Source organism: Lepisosteus platostomus, chromosome 14 (genome assembly GCF_059453375.1).
Source record: "Lepisosteus platostomus isolate fLepPlt1 chromosome 14, fLepPlt1.hap1, whole genome shotgun sequence".
In the NCBI taxonomy this organism is placed as follows: Eukaryota; Metazoa; Chordata; class Actinopteri; order Semionotiformes; family Lepisosteidae; genus Lepisosteus; species Lepisosteus platostomus.
This window is the reverse complement of record NC_142624.1, coordinates 33,882,570-33,905,323: the sequence shown is the minus strand read 5'-3', so window position 1 is coordinate 33,905,323 and position 22,754 is coordinate 33,882,570. Positions and strand designations below refer to the sequence as shown.

The following is a 22,754-nucleotide window of genomic DNA, read 5'->3' as shown; positions in this document are numbered from 1 at the left end:
TTAGAGGAAAAAGACCCAAAAAAGAATGTCATAATGTACTAAATGGTAATAAACCCACCATTTCCCTCATCCTAAAATAAGCCCAACCCTTGTCCTAAATGTAAGTCTAACGTAGGTCTTATTTCAATCCTCATGCTGACTCTTAAGCCTTAAATTAGCACTAAATGTAATTCTGTCTGTACATTGTAACACTAACCCTAACGTCCCTCAATGGAACCCTAAGCTAATGCAGTACCTAAGCCTAACACCAGTCTTAAACTTAAAATAAGTCTTCACGTAAATCCTGACCTTTGATTTCACCCTAAATCTAGTCAGACGTGTCCCTAATTTATTCTCAACCTTTCCTTTAAAATTTATTGGAATTGTGAATGCAAGGATTAGTCTTCATGACTTCATTGCTTTACTTAAATTATGAACTTTGAATATTCAGATCACTTCTCTTTTTCATCCAATGGGTGTGTAATCACTAGAATCTAATTTGAATTGACTTGTGCAGTTTTTTTACATATAAATGTGAAAAGCTAAGAAGCACCCCATTCCTGCACCCATGTGATTGTGTACCCATGACTGGAGATCAGAACAGTTGCAATTGGCGAAGAAGCTTTGTTGTCCCAGATGATAATGTCCCTTCCCTAGAATGTTATGCTGAATTCTCTCATGAACAACCACTGATTAAAATCAGTCTGTCTGAGATGCAATTCACAGTTACAAACATCTGTGACGCTTGAAGATACTGTACATATGAAGTGTTGAATGATGGTGTCACTGCGATGATGAGAAAATAGCTGTCTTGGGTGTTTCACCATATCTGAGAGACAAATGATCTTGATAGTTGACTTGATAGTGTACTTTATTTACAGTAGATAACTCCATTAGCAATCTCTGTTCAACACTCTTTCTTCTTGAGCTCACAACCATAAAAGTTAATGAAAATGTGAAACACTATACATGACCTATTGAAATATTTATACTCAGTTAAATGATAATTTATATGTTTTATATAAAGAAATTACGTATACAGTATGTCCACTTCTATAACATCACGTCCCTTAACCATGAGTTATGCTTTTTGTAGTAGGAAAATAACATGGTGAAGCTTGCTTAACACATTGTTCATAACAGCTTGCTCTCCCAGGATTCTATAGGGATAATTCAATATTTCCTTGTGATTTTGTCATGTATTTCAAATGCAGCAGGAAAAACTTCATTCTTACTGGTAAAGATGACTGTTCTTCATTCCAGGGTATTTCTGCTTTCTCATCCATGACCTTATGTCACTAGGTGTCCTGCCAGTGAGCTACAGTACATAAAAATAATCTTGATCATCACAATGCCATAAAAGACAACACGCTGAATTTTTCAGATATTGGAGTCTAGAACTTTAAAGAATAACTCTTCCTTTCTTTTTAAGGCTCAAGGCCCCTCGTGTCATTGGTCTTCCTGTAAAATGTTTCTGTAATGAGAACACATTTTGTGCCCTAAAATCTCTTTTGTTTTCTCAACATCTCTTTTGTATTCTTTTGTTTTCTCAATTTTAGGTTTGGTCTCTTGTTCTTCTCATCTGGCCTTTGGTGATCTTCATTATCTTGGCTGTCACCCGCTCACAATTCCCTCCTGTCCAGAAATCGACATGTGAGTCTCAGGAATAATCAGCTAGATACAATATCAGCTCCTTGTCATTTGGCGGTACTATATATTTTTGGGTTTTCTTTGCATTCATTTTAGATCTTCTTAATTGAGCAGTAGGCAGAAATGGTGATTAGTGCTAGTGTCTCAGAGACAGGGTCCTGGGTTCGAGTGTGGGCTGGGCCAACTGTATGTGTGGAGTTTGCATGTTCTTGCCATGTGGACACAGGTTTCTGATCAGGTGTTCTTCTTTCCTCCCATGGACATCGGGGTTAATCAGCTGCAGGTGGATTTTTTGGCAGGTTAGGAGGTGGGGGACAGAATTGTGTTCCTGCTGCAGCTAGTACTGGCTGTGGAACTGTACAGATGCAGAACAAGAAGCAGATGATCTCGATGGACTACAGTCTTAATTAATGGGTCTTCTCTCATTGGCAGCCTTACTGATGCTATTCTGATGTTGGGTTCTTTGGATTGCTTGATTGCTGTCGGCAGACATTCAGGGAGGATTAGCTGCAGTCTATGAGTATAATACTACCGGAGTACATGCATGAAGCCAGAAAATTAAGAGGAACGTTAATTAATGATGACTTAGAGACAGGACAGAAAAGAAGCATCAAGGGAAGATGAATGATGACTTGGAGCTCTGTGTTCCCATTTTGCAGACTGGAACATTTTTTTGCAGATTATAAATCTTACAGCATATGCAATACTGCAGTACTATCCTTATACACGTGATGACTCACGGCATTATACATTTTTTGTATACAAAGCGTGACAAAGCAACCAGATTGTTTCCTTTTGCCTTTATTGCCTTTTGTCAACACTGACATTTTTTCTTTTCCACTCCTACGATTCTCGTTTGACATATATTTCACATACATATGCTGCCAAGTGCACATACAGTACACCTGTATGGCTTGTTTGTATTAAGATGTAGTCTGACAAGGTATGTCTGAGGTATGAGCTCACGTGTTCTGTGTGTTAATGCAGGTGTGTCCTTACACAACAAACAATATTTCCACCACGTCACAACAGAAAGAGAAACATTGCTGGAGTATATCCAGCTGGTGTGTTTCACAAACTCCGTTAACAGTGAAGCCATCAACACACACAGTGCAAAGGAACGACATGGACTTTCGAATGGACTTTAAAATGGCAGTCTGGTATAAATGGCGCAACTCTGTTCTTGTCTTGCTTATATTCTTCACTGTCACTGTTAAACAGATTACTCTGCTAAATATCAGACTTCACTATTTGTTACCTCTTTGAAAGAGGTCACCTTTTTAACGGGTATAAAACTTGATCTACGTTCCTTTCTGTTACGAAACAATGCAGCGTTCCAGTACAATAAGTGTATTTTTCATTTAATTATGGTGGTCAAATAATTTTATTTTACATAAAACAATTATAAGACAAGGAGAACTGGAAAACCATCAGTTTCCCCATAACCTTTCCCAGTAATGACTGTGATCTAGAAAAACTGGGGGTAGAGATAACAAAGATTATCCATTAACTTTCTAGTGTTCCAATTTTCCTTCCGGGTTCACAGAACTCGTCAGTCTTTGGTTTTGGTAAAATTGTGAATTGCACAACAAAGCAAGCCTCCTTGGCAAGAAATGTACAATATTGCACATGAATGAAAGATAAACTTTATGAAGAAATGTTATTACACATAATAGTTGTAATAAAAGTGAATCTGTAATATATTTTTTTTAAATTATGAAACTCCTTAAAGTTTTACACCTGTGCATTGTTAAAATGTGATGTGTTGTTTTTTTTTGTCTTGACTTGTGAATCTCACTTTAGAAATGTTTACCCAACACAGTAGTCCATAGTACATACTACAGGCAGGCAGGGCTGTCGATGTGATTCACTGTGTTCAATGTACAGCCCTATGGAGCAGTGAATTTGTGATGCATTATTGGAAGGCTGTGGGTTCCTGGGCAGGACACTGCAGCTGAACCCTTGAGCAAGGTTCTTTACACAGATTGCTCTGGTAAAATGCTCTGCTGTAGGAATGGATAGAAAAGTGACTTGCTGGCCATGAAAGAATCAGCCAAACAAAAAGCAATGGGATTATTAACTTCATGTAATTTGCACTTCATGTATTAACGGTCCAAGGATTCTCTCTGAGAGAGTGTTACGTCAGGCCAGACGCTTGTTGAATTCGCTAGAGAGAAGGGCACTCTCTTTGATAAATGGTGTGTAGCCAGTAAAGTGAGCGATTTTAACTCATTGCGCGAGTTAATGCCCTTAGAAGAATTTAGGAACTCTTTGCCTGAAGGCGTGGTTGTCTATTTAAATGAACAAAAAGTGTCTTCCTTGTCACAAGCCGCTGTTTTGGCAGATGAGTTTGTGCTCACTCACAAGAACGTTTTTCATGTCTGCGCGTGCGGAGAAGACTTTATCTACTCCCAGTTCCCAGTCTCAGTCTAACCCAGTAAAAACGAGTCCCCCACGTCCTAAAGAGGAGCGCGAATGTTTTTACTGTCACAAGAAGGGTCATATAATTGCTGATTGTATGACGCTAAAACGTATACAGCAGCAGCAGCAAGTAAGAGTGTAGGGCTTAGCAATGCTGTTTCCCATGTTCCCGTTCCTTTGACTATTGAAAATACTCCTGACTCTAGTTATGAACCTTTTCTCATGAAAGGGTCAGTTTCGTGAACGGGTGAACCAGGGGATCAGAAGCCAATTCAGATTTTGAGGGATACTGGAGCAGTCCAGTCATTTATTGTTGCAGACACACTGCCTTTTTCTGATCACTCCTCATGTAATTCTAGTATCTTGGTCCAAGGGATTGAAATGGGATATGTGAAAGTGCCTCTACACAAGATACATTTGGATTGTGCCCTAGTTACAGGGTTTGTTAATGTCGGTGTACGACCTTCAATACCTGTTAAAGGCATTAGTCTTATTTTAGGAAATGACCTGGCCGGGGGTAGAGTATAGCCTATTGTTTGATTGGTTTTGTTTTTTGCTTTGTCCAAACCTTAGATGTTTGTTTTTATGGGAGGGGGTGTTACTGTACGTCCCAGTGTGTGTTTGTTGTTATGTTCCACACTGCTGACCTTGATTGTTCTCCCTCCCTCATTGGTCCATCATTACACTATTATTTCATTATGATGTCATAATCAATCAGCTTCTCAGCCAATCAGAACTCATCTTATTCACTATATAACATGGAGGCTTTCAGAAAGAAGAGGCCTTTTGTTTTACTTTGGTTCTGGTTTGGCTTCTGGTTTGGCTTCTGGTTTGGCTTCTGGTTTGGCTTCTGGTTTGGCTTCTGGTTTGGCTTCTGGTTTGATGGTTTGTCAGTTTCTGTTTGTTTCTTTGCACTTTCATTTGTTTGTGTTATCCTTATTTTGCCAGAACCTTGCCCAAACTTGTTATTGTATCAACCTCTGTGTTCTTTTGTACCCCGTTACTTGTCTACTCTCATTTGTTTTCATAGTTCACTTGTGTATTTCTGTGAACTTTTGTGTATAGTTAGTTCAGGTTGTTGGGTACATTTTGCACACACGTAGTTGATTCTAGTTTTAGTCACACTAGTTTAGTACGGGTGAGTGCCGTTTGTCTTGTATAGTTTTGGGTAGCCAGTGGAGGTTAGCTAGGGTGTTGAAGACGCCGAAGAGCGTGTGTTTCGGGTTTTCTTTTGTAGTCAGGTTAGCTTTCCCTCACTTTCTTAGCCAGCACCATTTTGTTTATTTTCTCTTCTTTGGCACCACTCTAGTTCCCTTACCCTGTGTGTTATTGTGTCTTATTTTATACCAGTCACTTATTCAACTTAAAATCATCACTTTTGCACCAGCCCTTGTTATCACGCTTCCTAGTCCCTCACCAGAACCCACCTGCTTCCAAAAATTATCCTAAATGTTACACAAACGACAGGGCAGAACTGCCTTCAGCAGGCTTGAAGGCAATAGATGCTTATGCGTAATCCTCGTTATTCTATAGTGATACTGTGAACCCAGCTGAATTAAATGAATCTTATGTTATCTATTTTCCGAATGATTCAGTCCCAGATTTTCACCATTTCTTTAGTGGGAAGTGCATGAAGAACTAACAAGCTACATTTTTTAAGAACCTTTTTTAAAATCCAGTTTCCGGTTGTATTCCAGGATAATTGTAAAGGAATACCATTTGATTATCCAGTGCAATTTTCTTCATTTCTATTATGTTTTCCACAAAGATAACCTTGCAATGGAAGCCATTCGGAAGACCACAACTACATTATTAATCATTGTGAAGTCATCTGCTAACAGACATGTCCATATAGTCACATCACATATGAATATAATAACATTATTCTGTTACTCCACCAACATTCTGGGTTTAATTAAGAAGCAGCAGGTGTTACTCAGTGTTGCAGATCTGGTTGATTTGCGGTTCACATTCAGTTTTGTAGTGTGCATGGTGTAAACTGATGATGTCTTCCCTTTGCTCTCTCTCTTTAGGCTATGCCGCCCCTCGTAACCTCCCCAGCGCTGGCTTCTTCCCCTTCCTGCAGACGCTGCTGTGCAACTCCGACAGCGTCTGTGCCAACAAGTCCTATCTCCTGGGGAGCCGGTCTGCCGCCCTCCGCAGCCTCAGCTGGAGCTCTGAGGATGCCAGCAGGTACAGCCGGCTCCTTTGCAGTGCACAGCCTTGTGAGCTGGAGGTGAACAGCCCTCTGACACGGGGATCATATCTTCACTGCAAGCAACAAGCAACAGTAGCAGGTCACTCTGCTTTTGCCCAAAACGTAGGGCCTGACACTGATGACCAAGCAGAGGGCTTGGTGTTTATAATGTGGCCGCAGAAGTCTGATGGGACACCTATATTTTTCTGCTACGCTTGGGGGTCCTCATTTTAGTATTACAGAACTTTTAAACGGCATTCAGCTGAATTTCAGAGATGATGATGAATTTTATACCTCTATAATATGAATGAACGTAAATATGGAATTAGTGTTCGTTTTCAAAATAGTGTGTCCATGTTATATGGTGTACTATGCATATTTGCTTGTAGCTTTATGAGTGATATGCACGCTGGAACAGATGTGTCAAAGATGTCGCAATTCTAACTTAGCTGAGTGCATGAGACTCCAGCTCTATGTCTCACGTCAGCAAAGGAGGTCACATGGGCTCTAAAGCTCTCATTTCCCGGGTGGGTCATGACCAGCTCACCCATTGGCACACCTTAGTTTTTGTAGAATGAACAGAGTATGAATGAAGAAAGAAGAGGATGAAAAAATGTTTCTTTTTTTCCAGTGTTCAGTGGAATGTCAATAGAAAGCACACACAGAAAAGAAAAGGCTGTACCGTATATATACAGTACCTGTATAAAGCAATATTTGCCCAATTTTCTGAAGGTTTGTAGCACACAATATAGTAGTTTCGAGAAATGGTATTGTGGGAAGAAAGCTTTGTCTGTATTTTATGTAGTCAATGGGGAATACAGAGTCATTGTTTGGAGCTGTAGAGGCCATGCTACCTGTCACTGTCAATAAAGAAACTAGGAGTCAGCTAGACAAGGGAAAAACACACCCATAGATGACTGAACTGCTAGGGTTACATGCTTTATTGAAAAAAGGAGGATATCAGCTTTCTAGTTTTTACAGGTAACGCAACTATAAACAGCATTGATTCTGAGGCTATTGATTTAATCTTTTCTCATACATTGTCTAAAAAAACCCCAAAGCTTTAGAAACGCGTACGAAGGTACAGTCGTTGGTAAATGTTTTTTCACCAACTTTTTACAAAAATGCAAGACATCAGACAAGAACATAGAGAGCCTTGTGTCAGTTCAAAAGCTGTGAGAAAACCAGAGGCAATAAAACTGCAGGCAAGGTGTGTCTTGGGCCAAACTTTTGCTTTGTGAGCAGTCATACAGGAATGTCGCTCTGAATGTCTTTTTCTGCAGTCACATTTTATTCACCACACCTGTATAGCTGCAACTTTCAAAAGCCTCATCACCATCGCACAGTTGGAATTTTTCCGTTCACTCAGATGAACTGCAGTGACCCTGTAAGTGAAATCCACGTTATAAAAGCAGAATACCATTGTCATTAATAATGGAGTTTTGCCATTAAAAATTGTCTTCAAAAATGGAGTTTTCTGTATTTCTTCAGAGACAAAATGTGTGCACTGACATACATATTAGGACTGTATATAGTGCAGAATCGAGAGGTTATTAACTATTTAACACAGTTTATATTAAATATAGTAAATATTTAGTTTGGTTATTTATGGAACGTCTTTCTCTTGTAATAAGATGATCTCTTTAGAAAAAGACGAATTGGAAAAAGAAATATGTCACGGATGTCGGAAGGGACGAACCGTGGAGAGGCAGGAGAGCGGAAAAAGACCCATATGCGTAGCGGAGGAACGGGGGATTAGCCCAGGTTCAGCAGTTCGGGAGTCGTTTTGAAACCAATGCCCTCAGGCAGCGGACGTGGGGCGACCTGGATGCTAGGCGGGTCTCAGGACATCCAAAAGTCAATGCTTTCGGAAATATATAGACCCAGAGAGAGAGACACCAGAAGGACAGCACAGCACAGAAAACTAGGGACAGGACAGAGTAGGAGCACCCTCTGGCTGCAAAGGGCGTGACAAAATATGAATAAAGTGGTGCCCTTTTAAAAAAAAAAATCTATTGGCAGTGAAATATCGTTTGACTCCCTCTCCACTTAATTAAGTTTTAATGAAATGTAACACTGACAAAAGTGTTCAGATTTCTCTCATTGCTTTTGTATTATTTATTCAATCACTTACTTCCTCATATCACTGCCTGGGGTAGTTTGAACAGTTAAAGCTGCCCTCTCTCTCTAATGACAATCAACAGCATTTCATTCATATCTCTCATTTTGTCTTTTGACATGCTTCATAGATTTCTGGTATCCTTAAATAATAAGCACATGGCCAGTTCTGCGAGGGAAACCTGTTTTGTCATGACCTTTCTAAGGGAGTGGTATTGTATATTTTGTAATCCTTTTGTTATAGACTAGGCTAAAGTAGTTCAGGTGGGTAGAAGTGTCAGCATGCGTAGTCTGCAAAGGAACATGACTAGGCAAATGTAGTTTTCTCTGATAATGAAATTGTGAAATATAGAAGCTGATAATGAATGGATTTGCTTAGAGGCGCAGACTTAAACAAAATCCTTAGCTTGAATTGTCTTAAATACCTCTATCAGTACTTAATAACTCGAAAACACAACTGCTTTTCACAGTGAATAAATGATCAGATGGATATTGACTTTGCAGTGAAGACTAAGCACAAAAGACACATAATGAAGGCCTTCAAAAAGAATCCAGTGACTATGACATCAGCAGTGGTTTGTCACTATGTCCCTAGCAGTTCAGTAATATTTAGCACAGTGCCTGCCACTCATATGACAGGACCTGGAATTTGGTGTAGCTCATGACCCAAATTTGTTTTCTACTAGTATTCTCAAACACTACGTTTGGGGCATAAAAATATCCAGCATCTCCTTGCAAAATTACTTCTGTCAACCACCTATACATTTACTGTGGTGTAGCCCGGAAAAAGCAGAGCAAAGCAAAGAGGAGCTTGTAAAGTAATGACAAAAAGCAAAGTCTGGTAAATAATGATACAAACAATGGGATGTAATAAAGCAAAAAAAATGCGGAATGTAAATATAGAGATCACATGAATACATGCAAATATTCTATTGTGAACGCCTACCAGCGCAGATGAAGTGGAGGATTAGAGATTTGATCTTCCCTTGTGCTTTTTGTTTGCAACATGATATGTGGATTATGGGTGGCATGGTGGAGCAGTGGTTAGTGGTGCCTGGGCCCTGGGGCGCTATCTGTGCAGAGTCTGTATGGTCTCATGTTTGTGTGGGTCTGGGTGCTCGGGGTAGATTGGTTGGATTCTGGGAAAATTGGCCCTGGTGTGAATGTAGGTGTCTGTGTGTGCCCTGTGGTGGACTGGTGTCCTGTCCAGGGTGAATCCTGCCCAGCGCCTGCTGCTTGCTGGGGTAGGCTCCAGATCCTCCCAAACCTTCTACTGTATAAGTGGATTAGAAAATGGATGTGTGGCGTACAACTTCCAGTGATTCAGAGCAATACAGATTAATGAACTCCTGCGTGAATGACGGGTAATTCACTTGGCTCCATTTTATCTACTGGTTTTCCGAACCATGAGACGTCAATCTACACTCCAGTGTTTCTTCTTCCGTGCTCCCTGGTTCCTATGCTTACTATCCCTCTCCTGTCTTGCTCCGATGTAGGCTAGCCAGTATCCCGTTTGGACCATCCTTGCTGGACAAAATGAGTACCGGCTTGCTGCGGTCAGCTATACCGGCGGGGGGCACTGATGACCAGCTGATGCAGAGCGTGCGGAACCTGGTGTTGAGTGAGTCCTTGTTCTGTTTCACAGGAAGTCCTCCGGGGGGCAGCGGTTCACTGACTTGGCCCTGGAGTGGTCTCCATCTCTGCTGGTTCCCCTTCCTGCTGAACTCTTAGCTTCTTAAGTGATGATTATGAAAGATTTTGTTTTTAAAAAAGACGTGTCCATGATTATTTCTCTGATGGGGACAAAATAAAGTAAAAAAAGAACGTTGTTATGATAGTTGCGGTGTAACTGAAGTAAAAGCTCAGCAGCAAGGCTGGAGAGAAGGCACAGTTGCTTTGGGGGCCTCTGGGGTTCAAGGCCGTGCTTTAGAAGGTGGGGGGTGTTTTAGAGTTTACTCCCAGTTGTTAATTGAATTGTTTTGTTGAGGTGTATTGTTTCAGAACGTGGAAGCAAATTGTAATACATACAAAGCCCACAAGCATACTGTGGGATCATTTGTAAATAGCAAATTCTGCTATAATTCTTGGGCACATTACTGTTGATGTTACTTAAATGATTATTTTCTTAGGAATCTCCCCATCATTAAATTACACTGAAGAGTAATACATTAATCCTAATAGTTATTTGCAATGCCTTTCCTTAAAATCACAAATACTTTTAATTCCATATTTTGTGTGATTTAGACACCAAGACTGAAGACCTGTCCAATGTGAGCCTGATCATAAATAAACTGAATGAGACCATCCTCATGCAGCAGGTAAATATTTTACAGAAGTGGAGTTTACCTAACATATCATAATATGTTAACATATACATATGGTCCAAATGGTCTCTCAGGTGTCACCATGGTGAGCCCGGGAAGAGAATTCTGGGTCGTGTCTGCCTGGTCTCAGTATGACAGTGTAAGCTGTAACTGCAGTCCATCAGGTGACTGCCAAGAGCTCAGCAGTTGTTCTCTCTTCTCCGGCAGGCGGTGAGCGAGACCCTCTCGTCTGCGGACTTCCTGAAGAGGCTCATATGCAACCACACCCTGCCACTGCTCTTCCCCTCCGGCGACAGCTCCTCCAGCCCCCTGAGCTACGGCCTCCTCACCTTCTGCCAGTCCAAAGACACCTTGCTCGAAGCTGCCATTGTGACTCTCAACCATGTGGGTTTCAATTTTCTTCAGTCATAATTATTATTATTATTGCGATTGTTGTTCTAGTTCTTTATTAAAGTCCATTTTGTTCACATTTGCTCTTACAAAGATAACCTGTACAGTTACCATTTACACCATAGGGCATTAATTGGAGCAACCTACCTTACAGGGGGTACAGTCAAAGATTTGAACCCCCAACCCTCCTGGTCACTACTCCCCACTTCTGCCCTGACCGTGTTAACAGTTGTGCTTGTATTAGCATAGTGTATTGCTGGATCAAAGATGAATGACTCTGAACGTGCTTTTTGTGCAGTACAGTACTGATAGATCTGCTCTGATAGCAGATATTTTGTGGCTTCACTTCTTTTGTAAGGAACCCAGACCTGTTATTAGACATCACCCACGTGCTGTTGTGTTCATTCTCTTACGAGCATAAAAATGAGGATGTGGATTCTGTTCTGCAGGTTCTCTCAGATCTGGCGCTGAAGAACCCAGGAGAAATGCTCTTGATTGTGGGGGAGGTGCTGGGGGGGTTTGAGACACTGCAAGGGGAGGCGCCTCTGTGGGACTTCCTGCTGGGGCTCCCCCAGCTCTTCCAACCGGAACAGAGTCCGGAACAGAGCCTGAGCAGGGTCGTTGCACTGCTGGGCAGCATCACGAGGTGAGTGGACCGAGTGAAAGGGCTTGTGCCCCTGATCCTCTCAGAAATGAGGTGTGCCACCAAACCATGCCACATGTTGCACATTGCAGTTCTGTTGAGCAGAACACATGCTTGGTGTTCTAAATATTTACAAAGAAGCACTGAGCAGGGAGACGGAAGAACCATCACCCCCTTGGATTCTCCCATGGCAGATAACCCACAGCGCAGAGCAGTTTGCTGCTCTCTAGGGAGTGGACCCGTGTTTGTTTTGAACCCGCAAAAGCCTGTGTTCAAATCCCAGCATGGGGAGACTAGAGCTGTACCCATCAACTCAGCTTATGTTCAAATCAATATGTCTGGTACAAAACAAAATCAAACTTGGCTGGTGGTCAGAGTGTAGGATAATCTTATGCTCTGAAACATCCCTGTAATGCCTCACTGCTGTTCTCAAAAGCAGTTCTCTGAGTGTAACCAGCTCCTAGTACAGTACGGAAAGGGTTTACCATACAAGTTGTGGTGCCAAGTGTTGCTGGTGGACCAGTAGGTGGCACTCTTCCCAACACGAAGGACTAGGGAGACTGTAATGTGTGATGTTTCATCCTTCAGATGAGACTTTAAACCGAAGTCCTGACCACTGGGTCTTTAGAGATCAAATAGCATGTTAAGTGTACTATCCTGGCCAGGGATCCTGGAGAGAAAAGTGTTACACAACCGCAAAGAATGACCATCATAAAAGTCTTCCAGACATTTTAGACTCAACATACAGGGAACCAAGAATAACATGTAATAAACAGCTCTGGTGCGTATTTGTCCTGCTAATTTGCCTTGAAATCAACCTATTAAAATAATTTTCCACCAATCCCTCCATAGTGATCTAAGGGCAACCACTGCTCTAGCTGGGGACCACTGTGTTAGCTAGTCTCTGTATAGACCTGAGCTTTGGACTAAGATGCAGGTGGCTTTCTGTCCCACCCTCTTACACTCTGAGGACATGCTCAACAGAAATCAGGTGCTCAACTTAAAGTCAGTCAGCAGTCTTGTACAAGCACATGGCCGTCTGAGTCTTGTGACACTAGAGTTCACAGAACTCTAGAAAAAACATGAACTTGTATGGCTAGGTCACAGAGGACACAAAACCTTTTTTTCGATCTTACACAACACATACGGTTACATGTCACACACAAAAAACAGAGCAGGAACTTGGCCTGCCCGATCGAGAAGAATGATGTATTTACCACAGGCACAGGAGAGTTCTGGTTGAATCTGAGCCTTTCAACCATGTGGGGCATTCTTATTTTATGCCATTTGAGTAGGGGGCTGCGTCAACATGCGTAGGCTGCAAAGAAACAAGTTAAGGTTCATCCCATACAGAAAGGTAAAGAAAAGAAACGCAACAGTTTTTCAGTGGAGCCTTTTTCAGGTGTCAGGTGATTCATAGGTCAGGTGACATTGTTTTGGCTTTGGAGCTTACTTCATGTGTCTGGCACCCGAAACGTTGTGTTTCTTTTCTTTATCCTTTCAGCATGGAACAACCCTTTACCCATTCTTATTTTACTGTGGCGGGGCTATGTATTTTGCATAGGTGTAGCTGAATTAATTCTAAGAAACAGTGTGCAGACTGAACTGTCAGTTACGTGAGACACAGGATCTCCCATCAGAAGAATGGGGTACTTGGGTTTATATTGTTCTGACTGAAGGAAGATTCAAACTTTTCTGTACCAAGAGACACATTTATTAAGATCAGCGCTTCCTAAGTGAACAGTGCAAGACAGTTTGGTGCAAGGTATAATGGTTTGCTACCCTTGCGACAGTCCGAATTTTCTGGTTGTGACAGCTCCAGTCTCGTACCTGTCTGTCTGTGCTAGCTCCCCACACAAAATAATGGCACTGATAAGATAAAAAGACAAGACAAGAAGAGAAAAAGAGAAAAGCACGACTTTGATCCCTTTAAGCTCTGTACACATTTAGGAAGTAAATGTGTAAAATGTGTGATGTTGCAAGTATTGTTCTCTAAGCGCTGTATTGTTTTGCACATATCGCAGTTAAACTGGATGGAGCAGAATCTAGGAACTGGTTTCTGTGTGTGATTGCATGCCCAGTTAAACAATGTAAGAATTGCTGTGTAGGAGGACGTGTATGTGCACATGATGAGATTTTTGTGTGGATAAGTATGTAGGTGTGTCTGTGTGGCAATCCTAGAATTAATGCAATCTAATTCTGTAATGCTGGGGCCCCTACTACAACTAAGCATTATTTAATCAGTCTTTGAATCAGTGTAAGATCCCCCGCCTGCTTTAATTCTTCCATTATTGTTCCTCCTACCAGAAAAGGACAAAATGGCTTGTCTTAATGACTATATACCAGTTGGTCTTACTTCTGTGATAATGAAGACTTTAGAAAGTATGATACTTCTTTATCTCAAAACTATTACAGATTCTCATCTTGATCCTCTGCAGTTTAACATGGGCCATTGTTACACTACAGAATCCTCAGGCACACATGCAAGAATTCCTTTTGTGGACTTCAGTTCTGCATTTAATACTATCATCCCAGAACTCCTTTACAATAAATTATTGGTGAATATTCCACTTCCCATCAGCCAGGGGATTTTCAAATTTTCTCACAGAGAGAAAGCAACGGGAGTATCTAGGCCCTAATTTGTCAAACTGTTTGTGAATACCGGATGTGTGCTTTTGTGTGTACGCCAACGACTGCACCTCCAGAGACTCTTCCAGCAAACTAATTAAGTATCCTTACATCACTAGTGATCATGAGATCATGCACAGGAGGGAGGTGAGCCGTTCATATCATGGTGTGCTAACAATCACCTGGAGCTTAACAGCCAGGTTGATTTCCTAGAAACTTTCTCCAAAACCTCTGTGTCTGGTAATCCATGATGTGGCTGTGAGTGTGGTGGAGCCCTTTAGGTTTTTGGGAATTAATATTTCTAATACCCTTAAATGGGACATGAATATCACCAGTATCCAGTATCCAGTATCATAAAGAGAGCACAGCAGGGATCATACTTTTTGTGCCAACTGAAAAACTTTGGTGTCTCTCTGCGTATACTGATACAGTTTTACAGCATTCTGAGAGCATTCTGACTGTTTGATCTGCCCACTCCAAAGGCAAACTGCAGAGTGTTTTCCGCTCTGCGGAGAGGGTCATTGGATGTCATCTGCCCTCCATTGATAATTTGTACAATTCCAGAGCAAAGAAGCGGGCAGGAAAGGTTGCTGATAACCCCTCCCACCCAGGTTACCACCGGTTTCATAAACTTCATCAGCAAGACGCAACCAGTCGATTAAAACCAGAACCACCCGGTATTTGAAGAGCCTCTTTCCTAGGGCTGTCTTTTCTCCTAACCGGTATTCCTAGTTATGTGTACACTGTCCTAATGATCTCTGTTGTTTTGTTTATGTATTTGCAGCACCGAGGTTACCAATGGAAAATTCCTTGCATATTGTATTTGGCTAATAAAGGGGATTCTAATTCTGATTTACTTGAACATGTGAAACTGAATAAAACTCCCTTTTCTCTTTTGTTTCAGAGTGTTGGATCGCATACAAAAGGATTTTCCTCAGGCAAATCCTGTTTTGTCCTATGCAAACCACACGCTGGGTCAGACCATATCCATTCTGCAGTATGTTCTCAACTGGCCTGGCAAAGGTAGCCCTATTATAGCATCTCTCACTGTGCCACACTGTGACAGCTGAGAGGCAATGGGAGTGCTTTATCGGGATTTGCGCTTTCTTTACTTCGTTTTAACCCCTACTGTCTTCTAATATCACACTTCCACAGGAACCTCTTCATCTCTTCATGTCCTTTTCTGCCCGGGTCAGGGATAGCAAATCTGTTTTCTTCCCACCCACATTAAGAAAGCAGATGAGTGAACAGTGTTCACCTAGAACATGCGGTGTGATGGCACCACATTCAGAAGCTGTAAGAAAATACAACCTGCTTGCTCTTAGCTGAGAAACATTGGAGGGACCAGACTCCAGAGCTGTGGTCCTCAATAACCATGCTCTTCTCCTGCCAGTCAGTTGCAGCTGGATTAATATTCAGTACTGTATGTTTTTCAAGTCTAGAATCCCCTGCCCTTCTTATTATAGCCCAGGGATATGATTCAGCCTCATTAATTTTAAAACTGGCTCTGCTTTCCACAGTGTATTATTACTGTTAATTTGGCTGATATCCAAAGTGGCTTATACTGTATATATAGCCGGTGGACATTTTACTGAAGCAATCTCAGTGCAGTACCTTGCCGAAGGGTACTACAGCTGCTGCTTCCCAGGATTTGAACCAGTGACCCCCAGTTCCTAAGCCCTGTGCCACTGCTCCACACTGCCTGCCCTTACACTTTTTTTTTACTGTACATTGCTGGGTGTGGGTATTGCACTGGAGCTATTCAGATGATGTATCTTGCTCAGGCAGTGTCTCACCTGGGATTTGAACCAATGACCTTCCTATTACAAACCTGAACCGTGACCACTGCTGCTTAATACATGATCTCATTTACTTTAACAATCTCTGTGCATGCATGTGAAAAAGAATAGGTATCTTAACAGAGGGCACATTTCATGCATATTGTGTTTTTAACTAATTAATTGGTTAATTAATTAGTTCTCGCTGTTTCATTAGACTGTACTGTCTAAAAAAGCTGCATAATGGTTACTTTATATACACAAAAAAACACATTAGAAGTCTCTATACAGAGTTCCACCTTTACAGTGTTGTGAAGTTTCAAAAGCTAATATCAATTCCCATAATTAATAATAACAATGCATGGTTAAAATTAGTTGGGTGGATGGATGAACAGATAGATAGAACCTGTAACACATACTGACTCAACACATGCCCCTGTCCCTGAATAAATATGGTTTACAGCACCGTTCTAACTTGTGCTCTGTAATTTGCATAACTAAAAGCAGTGTTCCACTATGTGTCTGTGTGTATTTGCAGGCGATTCAATTTCTCTAAAAGACGTTGTCACTAAATCATCTGGCTCTGAGGAAACCTTGATAGAAAATGTTAGGGTTCCGTTAGACAAGGTAGGTCTCATTGCTTCTGCCAATCTTTCGAACATGATAATGTTAATGGTTATGTTGCACATATTTGATATACACATATTGAAAAGATGTCCATCTTCACTGTTTTCATGTAGTGATTGCTTTATAGCTGGTGCCCTCCTGTTGACCTTGAGTGTTGTCACATGAGGCATCTTTTCAGACAGAAAAGTGGCCATCAAGCTTTATTCTGTAGTTGATCTTTTGTGCATTCTTGCCAATCGACTTCTCAGTCGTTCCATCAATGGATCTTTTGTACTGTACATCAGGCCTTTCATTTCCATGACATTTGAAAAATATTAATAGTATTGTAAACAAAGTTCCATAAAATTCTGTAAGAAAAGTAAAATTGCTGAAAACAAGACATCCCTTTGACCATCAAGGTGCTTGAAAAATCAAGGCATCCGATGGTTTCTGACTCTTAATAAGAGCACTCTGTTGCCCTGACATCCCTACAGATTAACCACACCTGTATCTGTTAGATGTAGTTTGATTTGACAAGAACGAGAATAACTGAATGAGGAGGTTGTGTTACCTATAGATCACGTTCTCACACAGTATGAGAGCACATATGCAACTTCTCTTCTCCTTCCATTTGAAGGCGCTTGTGTTAGCCGACAACAGCTCATTTAATTCCTACATCTGCGAGACGGTGAACGGGCTGGGCTCTCCCATGGCGGGGCAGTTCGACAGTCTGTGTGCCAGTGGGGGAACGCAGGCAGTGTTCAGCCGGATCGCACAGAGGAAGGTGGCCGAGCAGGTAGAGTTAGCGCTGATCTGGAGCAACATGTGTGGGAGCCGTTGATTTAAAAGTCTAACAAAAGCAAGAGTCTATTGATTTGACTGCTGTGTATATACAGATAGTTAGTAATGCATTAACAATCTACTACGTATGATTGAAATGTTCAATCAAGGGCACTGAAATTGTAAAACCAGATGAGTTACAATCAGTGTTTCCTGTCCACTGTGGTAGTCTGCTAATAAATGTTTAGAGGACTCTTAGCCCACATAGACATTGTAAATGATGCCCAAACAGCAGTAAGAAGCCACCATTTGGAGAAAAGAAGGGGTAAATTTAACCAGCCTCTCTGTACTTTCCTGTGCAGGTGTTTCTGGCATGGACTCGGGCTGCCTCCAGGTCAGATGTGGACTTCACCTTTCAGACCGCAGGCAACCTCCTGAGAGCATACCTGCCAGACAACCAGGAGGTTGTGGGCAACCTCTCCACAGTGGGCCAGCTGCTGAACAGCTGGATCACTGTTGTCAATGACAGCATACTGCTCTCCCTTAACCAGACAACTGGGGAAAATCTGTAAGTGCAGACTGACTCTTTTTGTTCATCTTCACTAGCTTATGCCTTTTTTTTTACATAGATGAAAGTTTATAGATGTGTATATATTACAGTGTATACTTCAAGATTTTTGTTAAAGCAGAAAGCATTAATCCTTGATAAAACAATGATAATAAAACATTAATTACAAATTGATATTTTATAAGTATATCTAAATAATGTAGTGCAGTGGCTTTTCATTTCTTTTTTATTTATTTAGGATTAATTGTACAAAACATTAAAGCTGACTTGGGCAATAGTACGTGATGAGACTGCTTCCTGTTGCATAGAAGCGATGTGTTAAAAATTCTACTTGACAAATTGCAAGTTCTTGTCTTCTACTGAAGTTTTCTCTTGAAGGGTCAATAATTGATTGTGTTTTGAACAAGTCTGCAAATAGCATTGTTAAAATACAGCATAGACTAAACCCCAAGTGCTCATATAAGGAGGACAGGTGGATCAACAGACTGTAAAAGCAGATCAAAAATGAGGAAACAGCAAACGATGCTAAAAGGTCACACTGTTTCCTTCCTGCAGGTTCGTGGACCTGGGCTCTGCAGCGCTGGGCACTGCGAGAGAGCTACCTGGCTGGCCTTCAGTGCACCGAGCCCTCATGGGCAGCCTGGCTACTCTGCAGCTGTCCACTCAGCTACTGGACACCCAGGCAGGTGTGTGAGCTCACAGCTGTCCGTGTGGGGAGGGTCACACAGCAGCTGACTTGTGTTCAGGGTTAAAGCCACAGAGATGGCAGTACATGATATGTCCAGCACAAGTTCAATAACTTGGAACTAAATAACACATGAACGGCCATGTTAGTTACAACAGACCACAGCTGCTTGTTGGCATTTCAATCTTTCACAAACTGGATATGTCTTCCAAAAGTAAACTTTTGTGCCTAAATCCTAAAAAAAGAAAGAGAAATGTTAGATCTCCCTAGAAAAAGAATTTAATAGCTCTATCTGTGAAGCTGAAAACCTAGAGAATTAACCTAAATTATACTATCATGTTTCATGAGCCCTAATTAAAATGCCTAGATGTCACATAGGAAGTATATTTCTTGCCAGTGTATATGATTTTAATACATGTAAATATGTTTATTTGAGTGTGGTTTGAGGGTGGCTATATGTATAATATTTTTAAATACTGGCATAAGATAACTATACAATGTTTTCAGAATATTTAAAAATGCCGCAACTGAAATGCCTCTTCTGCTATTCTGAACTGAGTATCATTTCTAATCCCTCTCGATTAACAGACATATTAGGTCGCACGGAGGCAGTGCTCATTGAACTTCAAAAAATGATTCACTCTTTGATGAGTAATCAGTCATTTTCTGATGTCTGGGTTGGGACCATTCTAAACTCAACCACCGAAAGCATTTTGAAGGTGAGTTTGATTATTAATTCATTTTTTAACCCCATCTGCCTCACTTTTCTCTTCAAACAGATATGTTCAAACATTTGCTACACCTTGAAATGTCTCAGGGGACTCCTTAAGGCCAAGTTATGGTCAAGTTTCAAGTTTTTGAAGGTGATAGCCACAGTTTGATCCAGAGTAAGAGCCTAGAGATATACCTGTAAACTGAGGTTGAAAACTTGACTTTTGTACTATGCATTGTTTTTGTTGCGTTTCAATATATTGTTGATTTTACAAGAGACTTGTTAAGCATCATGTATTTATCTCCCTTTCACTGACTTCTGGGAAGAATTCTGTAGCAGAGTCTTCTCTTGAACTGTTGTTTCAAGGCATCTGTGTTCCAATAGGTTATACTGTCAGGGGAGCAGTGGGCCTGCCAGGACTTTGTGACCTCCTGGTCGTGGTACTTTACCCAGCACCCCTTGGGGCAGCAAGACTGGGCCGCCTCGCTTTGCTCTCTGAATGGGTCTCAGCTGCTCAGCTCTCTCCAGCTGCAAGTGGAGCCTCTCATTGACAGGGTAAGATGGGGTCTTTGCATTACCAAATCTACCATTGAAATGTACTTCCAGTGCAGTTCCGATGATTGAGTTGTTCACATGGCAAGAACCTTGCACTTGTAGCTGACTTGTGCGTTTAGAGTTGGCAGTACTGTATTCCTTCTATATTTTACATAGCAATTGAGCTACACTATATGGCAGTCAGACCGGGTCTGAGTATGAGTATTTTTTTCAGATTTCTTCTAAACAAGTAGTTTCAAAGCTCTGAAACTCTCTTTTGGCCATCCTGCATTTCCTTCAAATGCATCCTTCTAAAACCACTTCTGGGCAATCCTTAACACAATCTGGAGTAGGAGAGCCACAGCTAGAGGATGCAGTGTGGAGCAGTGGTCAGGGATCTGAACTTAGACCTCAAAGGTTATGGGTTCAGGTAAGACCCTGCTGTTGTACTCTTGAGCAGGATAACTTCACCCCTGTTGGTCCAGTGGAATACCCAGCTGTGTAAAGGGCTGCAGTTAAGGTGCTTTGGATAAAAGTATCAGCCAAATTAGGTAGGAAGGAATGCACTCCACAGATGAAGACCAAGGTTGATGATCTCAACCACATAATGTGCATTGATGCCTTGCATCAGGCAAAGAGCCTATCCACACACCAATTAGCTTCACCAGCTGCAGGCCTGATGCCATGAGGAATAAGCTTTCTTATACAAGTCCATTTGTTTACAAGTTAGCCATGCTTTGGGTAAAACAAAGTTTAGAAGCATTAACATAGCATGTCATAGAAAATTGTGCATTAATCTTTGATGCTACATGTAGTCATATCAATCAATACAACTATTAATAATTAATATTAATGCTAGTAAATTTAAAAATTGAATTGAATGTAAGAGAAAATAATCTTCCTGATTGTGCTTGTATAAGGTTCTAGTTCAGAGCTGTCTCTCTTGTCCTGAAGGTCTATCTGCTCCTGTCTGTGATCAATGGAAGCCAATCATTCGAGGTGACCGCTTCCCAGCTGCTTTCCGAGTGGCAGTCCCTGAGACGTTCCTATCTGCACTACGCTGAGGTCGTTGGGAGAGTGTCCCTGACCTTGGGCGCAGACTACTGGGCAGGCTGGAACTTGACCTTCTCCAACAGCTCTGTGGACTGGGCAGGCATCATCACGAACAGGTGAGTCTCGCAGAACCCACAACTGGTCTTTCTCATAACAGACATGTACACTAAACCCAATGGGACTGGAAATGTGCAATATTGCTAAGTTGAGGAAAGGGAGTGAAAAAAGAAAAAGCACACTCGAGTCTCTGAAACACTATCTCCATGTATAGCATACAGTATATAAACCTTTGGAAACACAGTGTTTAGAAAAATGATTGGATTGCAAAACTAGGTCAAATTTGTCCAAGAACAGTCACTCTGTAGATAAATTTCCGATGGGATAAAGAAGCTGAGCGCTGTTGTTTGGGTTGTCTCCCTCTCCAGGAGTCTACAGGTGGTGGCGGAAATGGGCACAGAGCTGGAGCAGAGCCCCGTGTGGCCCACAGTGCTGCCATACTTCCAGGCTGCCTCCTGGATCATGGCGTACCAGCCCAATGGCACAGGAGCACCCAACTGTAAGCGAGGGAAAGTCGAGGCTTTAGACCAACACCGCCCAGTTATTCTGAACACAGTTACTGAGCTCGGCAGCGGCGGCGGGAGACTGATTCATGTTCTTTTGCTGCGGCCAGGCTCTCAGTCTTCCTTCCTGTAAGAGACTGCCTCCCATTCTCCATGAGTACACTTACTGGGTCATGCCGTTCGATCAGCTGGGTGGAATCTCCAGCGCAACACGAGCCAGGCCACACGAGTGGAAACCCAGCGGAAGTGCGTTACAGTGGAGAATGGGAGGCAGGTTCTTACATGAAGGTGGTGGGAGTGAGGAACAAACTACCCAGACACTTTGTTGAAGACAATGTCTCAACGTCTTTGACCTCCTGATTTCTCTGTTTAATTCCTTCATTCTGTTGGTGTAGGACTTTCCCTTTGGCCTTGTGTAGTATCTGGTCATTCCTCTCTGGACTAATTCAATTCAATTTATTTTTATATAGCACCTTTAATTTCAGGGTAGATATATATTTTCTATAATGTGGTAACCATGATTGTACATGATATGCCTTACGGGTGCACTGTACAATTCTAGCATTTGCTTAAACATTTATATACAATATTTGTTTCATAGGAGGGGGGCAGCTTATCATTCAGCTTGCAAGTGAAATCTGTAGAGAATATATGAATCATTTCAAAATAAGAAAGCAAAGCAGGAGAGGAAAGAGGGCGTAGTCGTCAATGTGAGGCTAATGTAACTGAATATGAGCAGAAAGAGTAAGAAATAAGGAAATCATTTTGCATTTTCTACCTAATATTATAAAGGAGTACAACAATAATAATGTGAGAACAAATTCTCATCAGTTTCCAAAAATATTCAGATTAGATTTCTAGTCTTGAGATCCACAAGTCATGTTTAAGACTGTTTTAACCTTTTAACTATAGGCACTTTCAAGAATGCAAGCTTGTCTCTCACCTGCAACGTGGACTTCAGCTGGAAACAGTTTGTTCCAAAAGTTCTGTCACTATCTGAAGAAATTCTCAAAAATTCATCATCGCTCTCCAGGTAAAAAATGATTTTTTTTAAAAGGTAAAATCAAAATATTTTTAAATATTGTTAATGATGGTTGGTCAGTTGCTGATACCACTGCTACAAATATT

At 41.4% G+C, this 22,754-nt stretch overlaps 1 protein-coding gene across 3 annotated transcripts in view; it reads left to right on the top strand.

The window, feature by feature from the left end:
* The window catches only part of abca12 (ATP binding cassette subfamily A member 12), an 89,180-nt gene that overhangs the window by 5,525 nt on the left and 60,901 nt on the right, over positions 1-22,754 (top strand). For all 3 annotated transcript variants that reach the window (XM_088605789.1, XM_088605788.1, XM_088605787.1), the window contains exons 3-18: positions 1,539-1,632; positions 6,084-6,243; positions 9,862-9,986; positions 10,610-10,683; positions 10,897-11,073; positions 11,529-11,725; positions 15,255-15,373; positions 16,667-16,755; positions 17,372-17,530; positions 17,877-18,082; positions 18,638-18,768; positions 19,356-19,486; positions 19,864-20,034; positions 20,968-21,182; positions 21,492-21,622; positions 22,539-22,659. In XM_088605789.1, the coding sequence (XP_088461915.1) occupies positions 1,539-1,632; positions 6,084-6,243; positions 9,862-9,986; positions 10,610-10,683; positions 10,897-11,073; positions 11,529-11,725; positions 15,255-15,373; positions 16,667-16,755; positions 17,372-17,530; positions 17,877-18,082; positions 18,638-18,768; positions 19,356-19,486; positions 19,864-20,034; positions 20,968-21,182; positions 21,492-21,622; positions 22,539-22,659 (2,300 nt within the window). The remainder of the gene's footprint in view (positions 1-1,538; positions 1,633-6,083; positions 6,244-9,861; positions 9,987-10,609; positions 10,684-10,896; positions 11,074-11,528; positions 11,726-15,254; positions 15,374-16,666; positions 16,756-17,371; positions 17,531-17,876; positions 18,083-18,637; positions 18,769-19,355; positions 19,487-19,863; positions 20,035-20,967; positions 21,183-21,491; positions 21,623-22,538; positions 22,660-22,754) is intronic.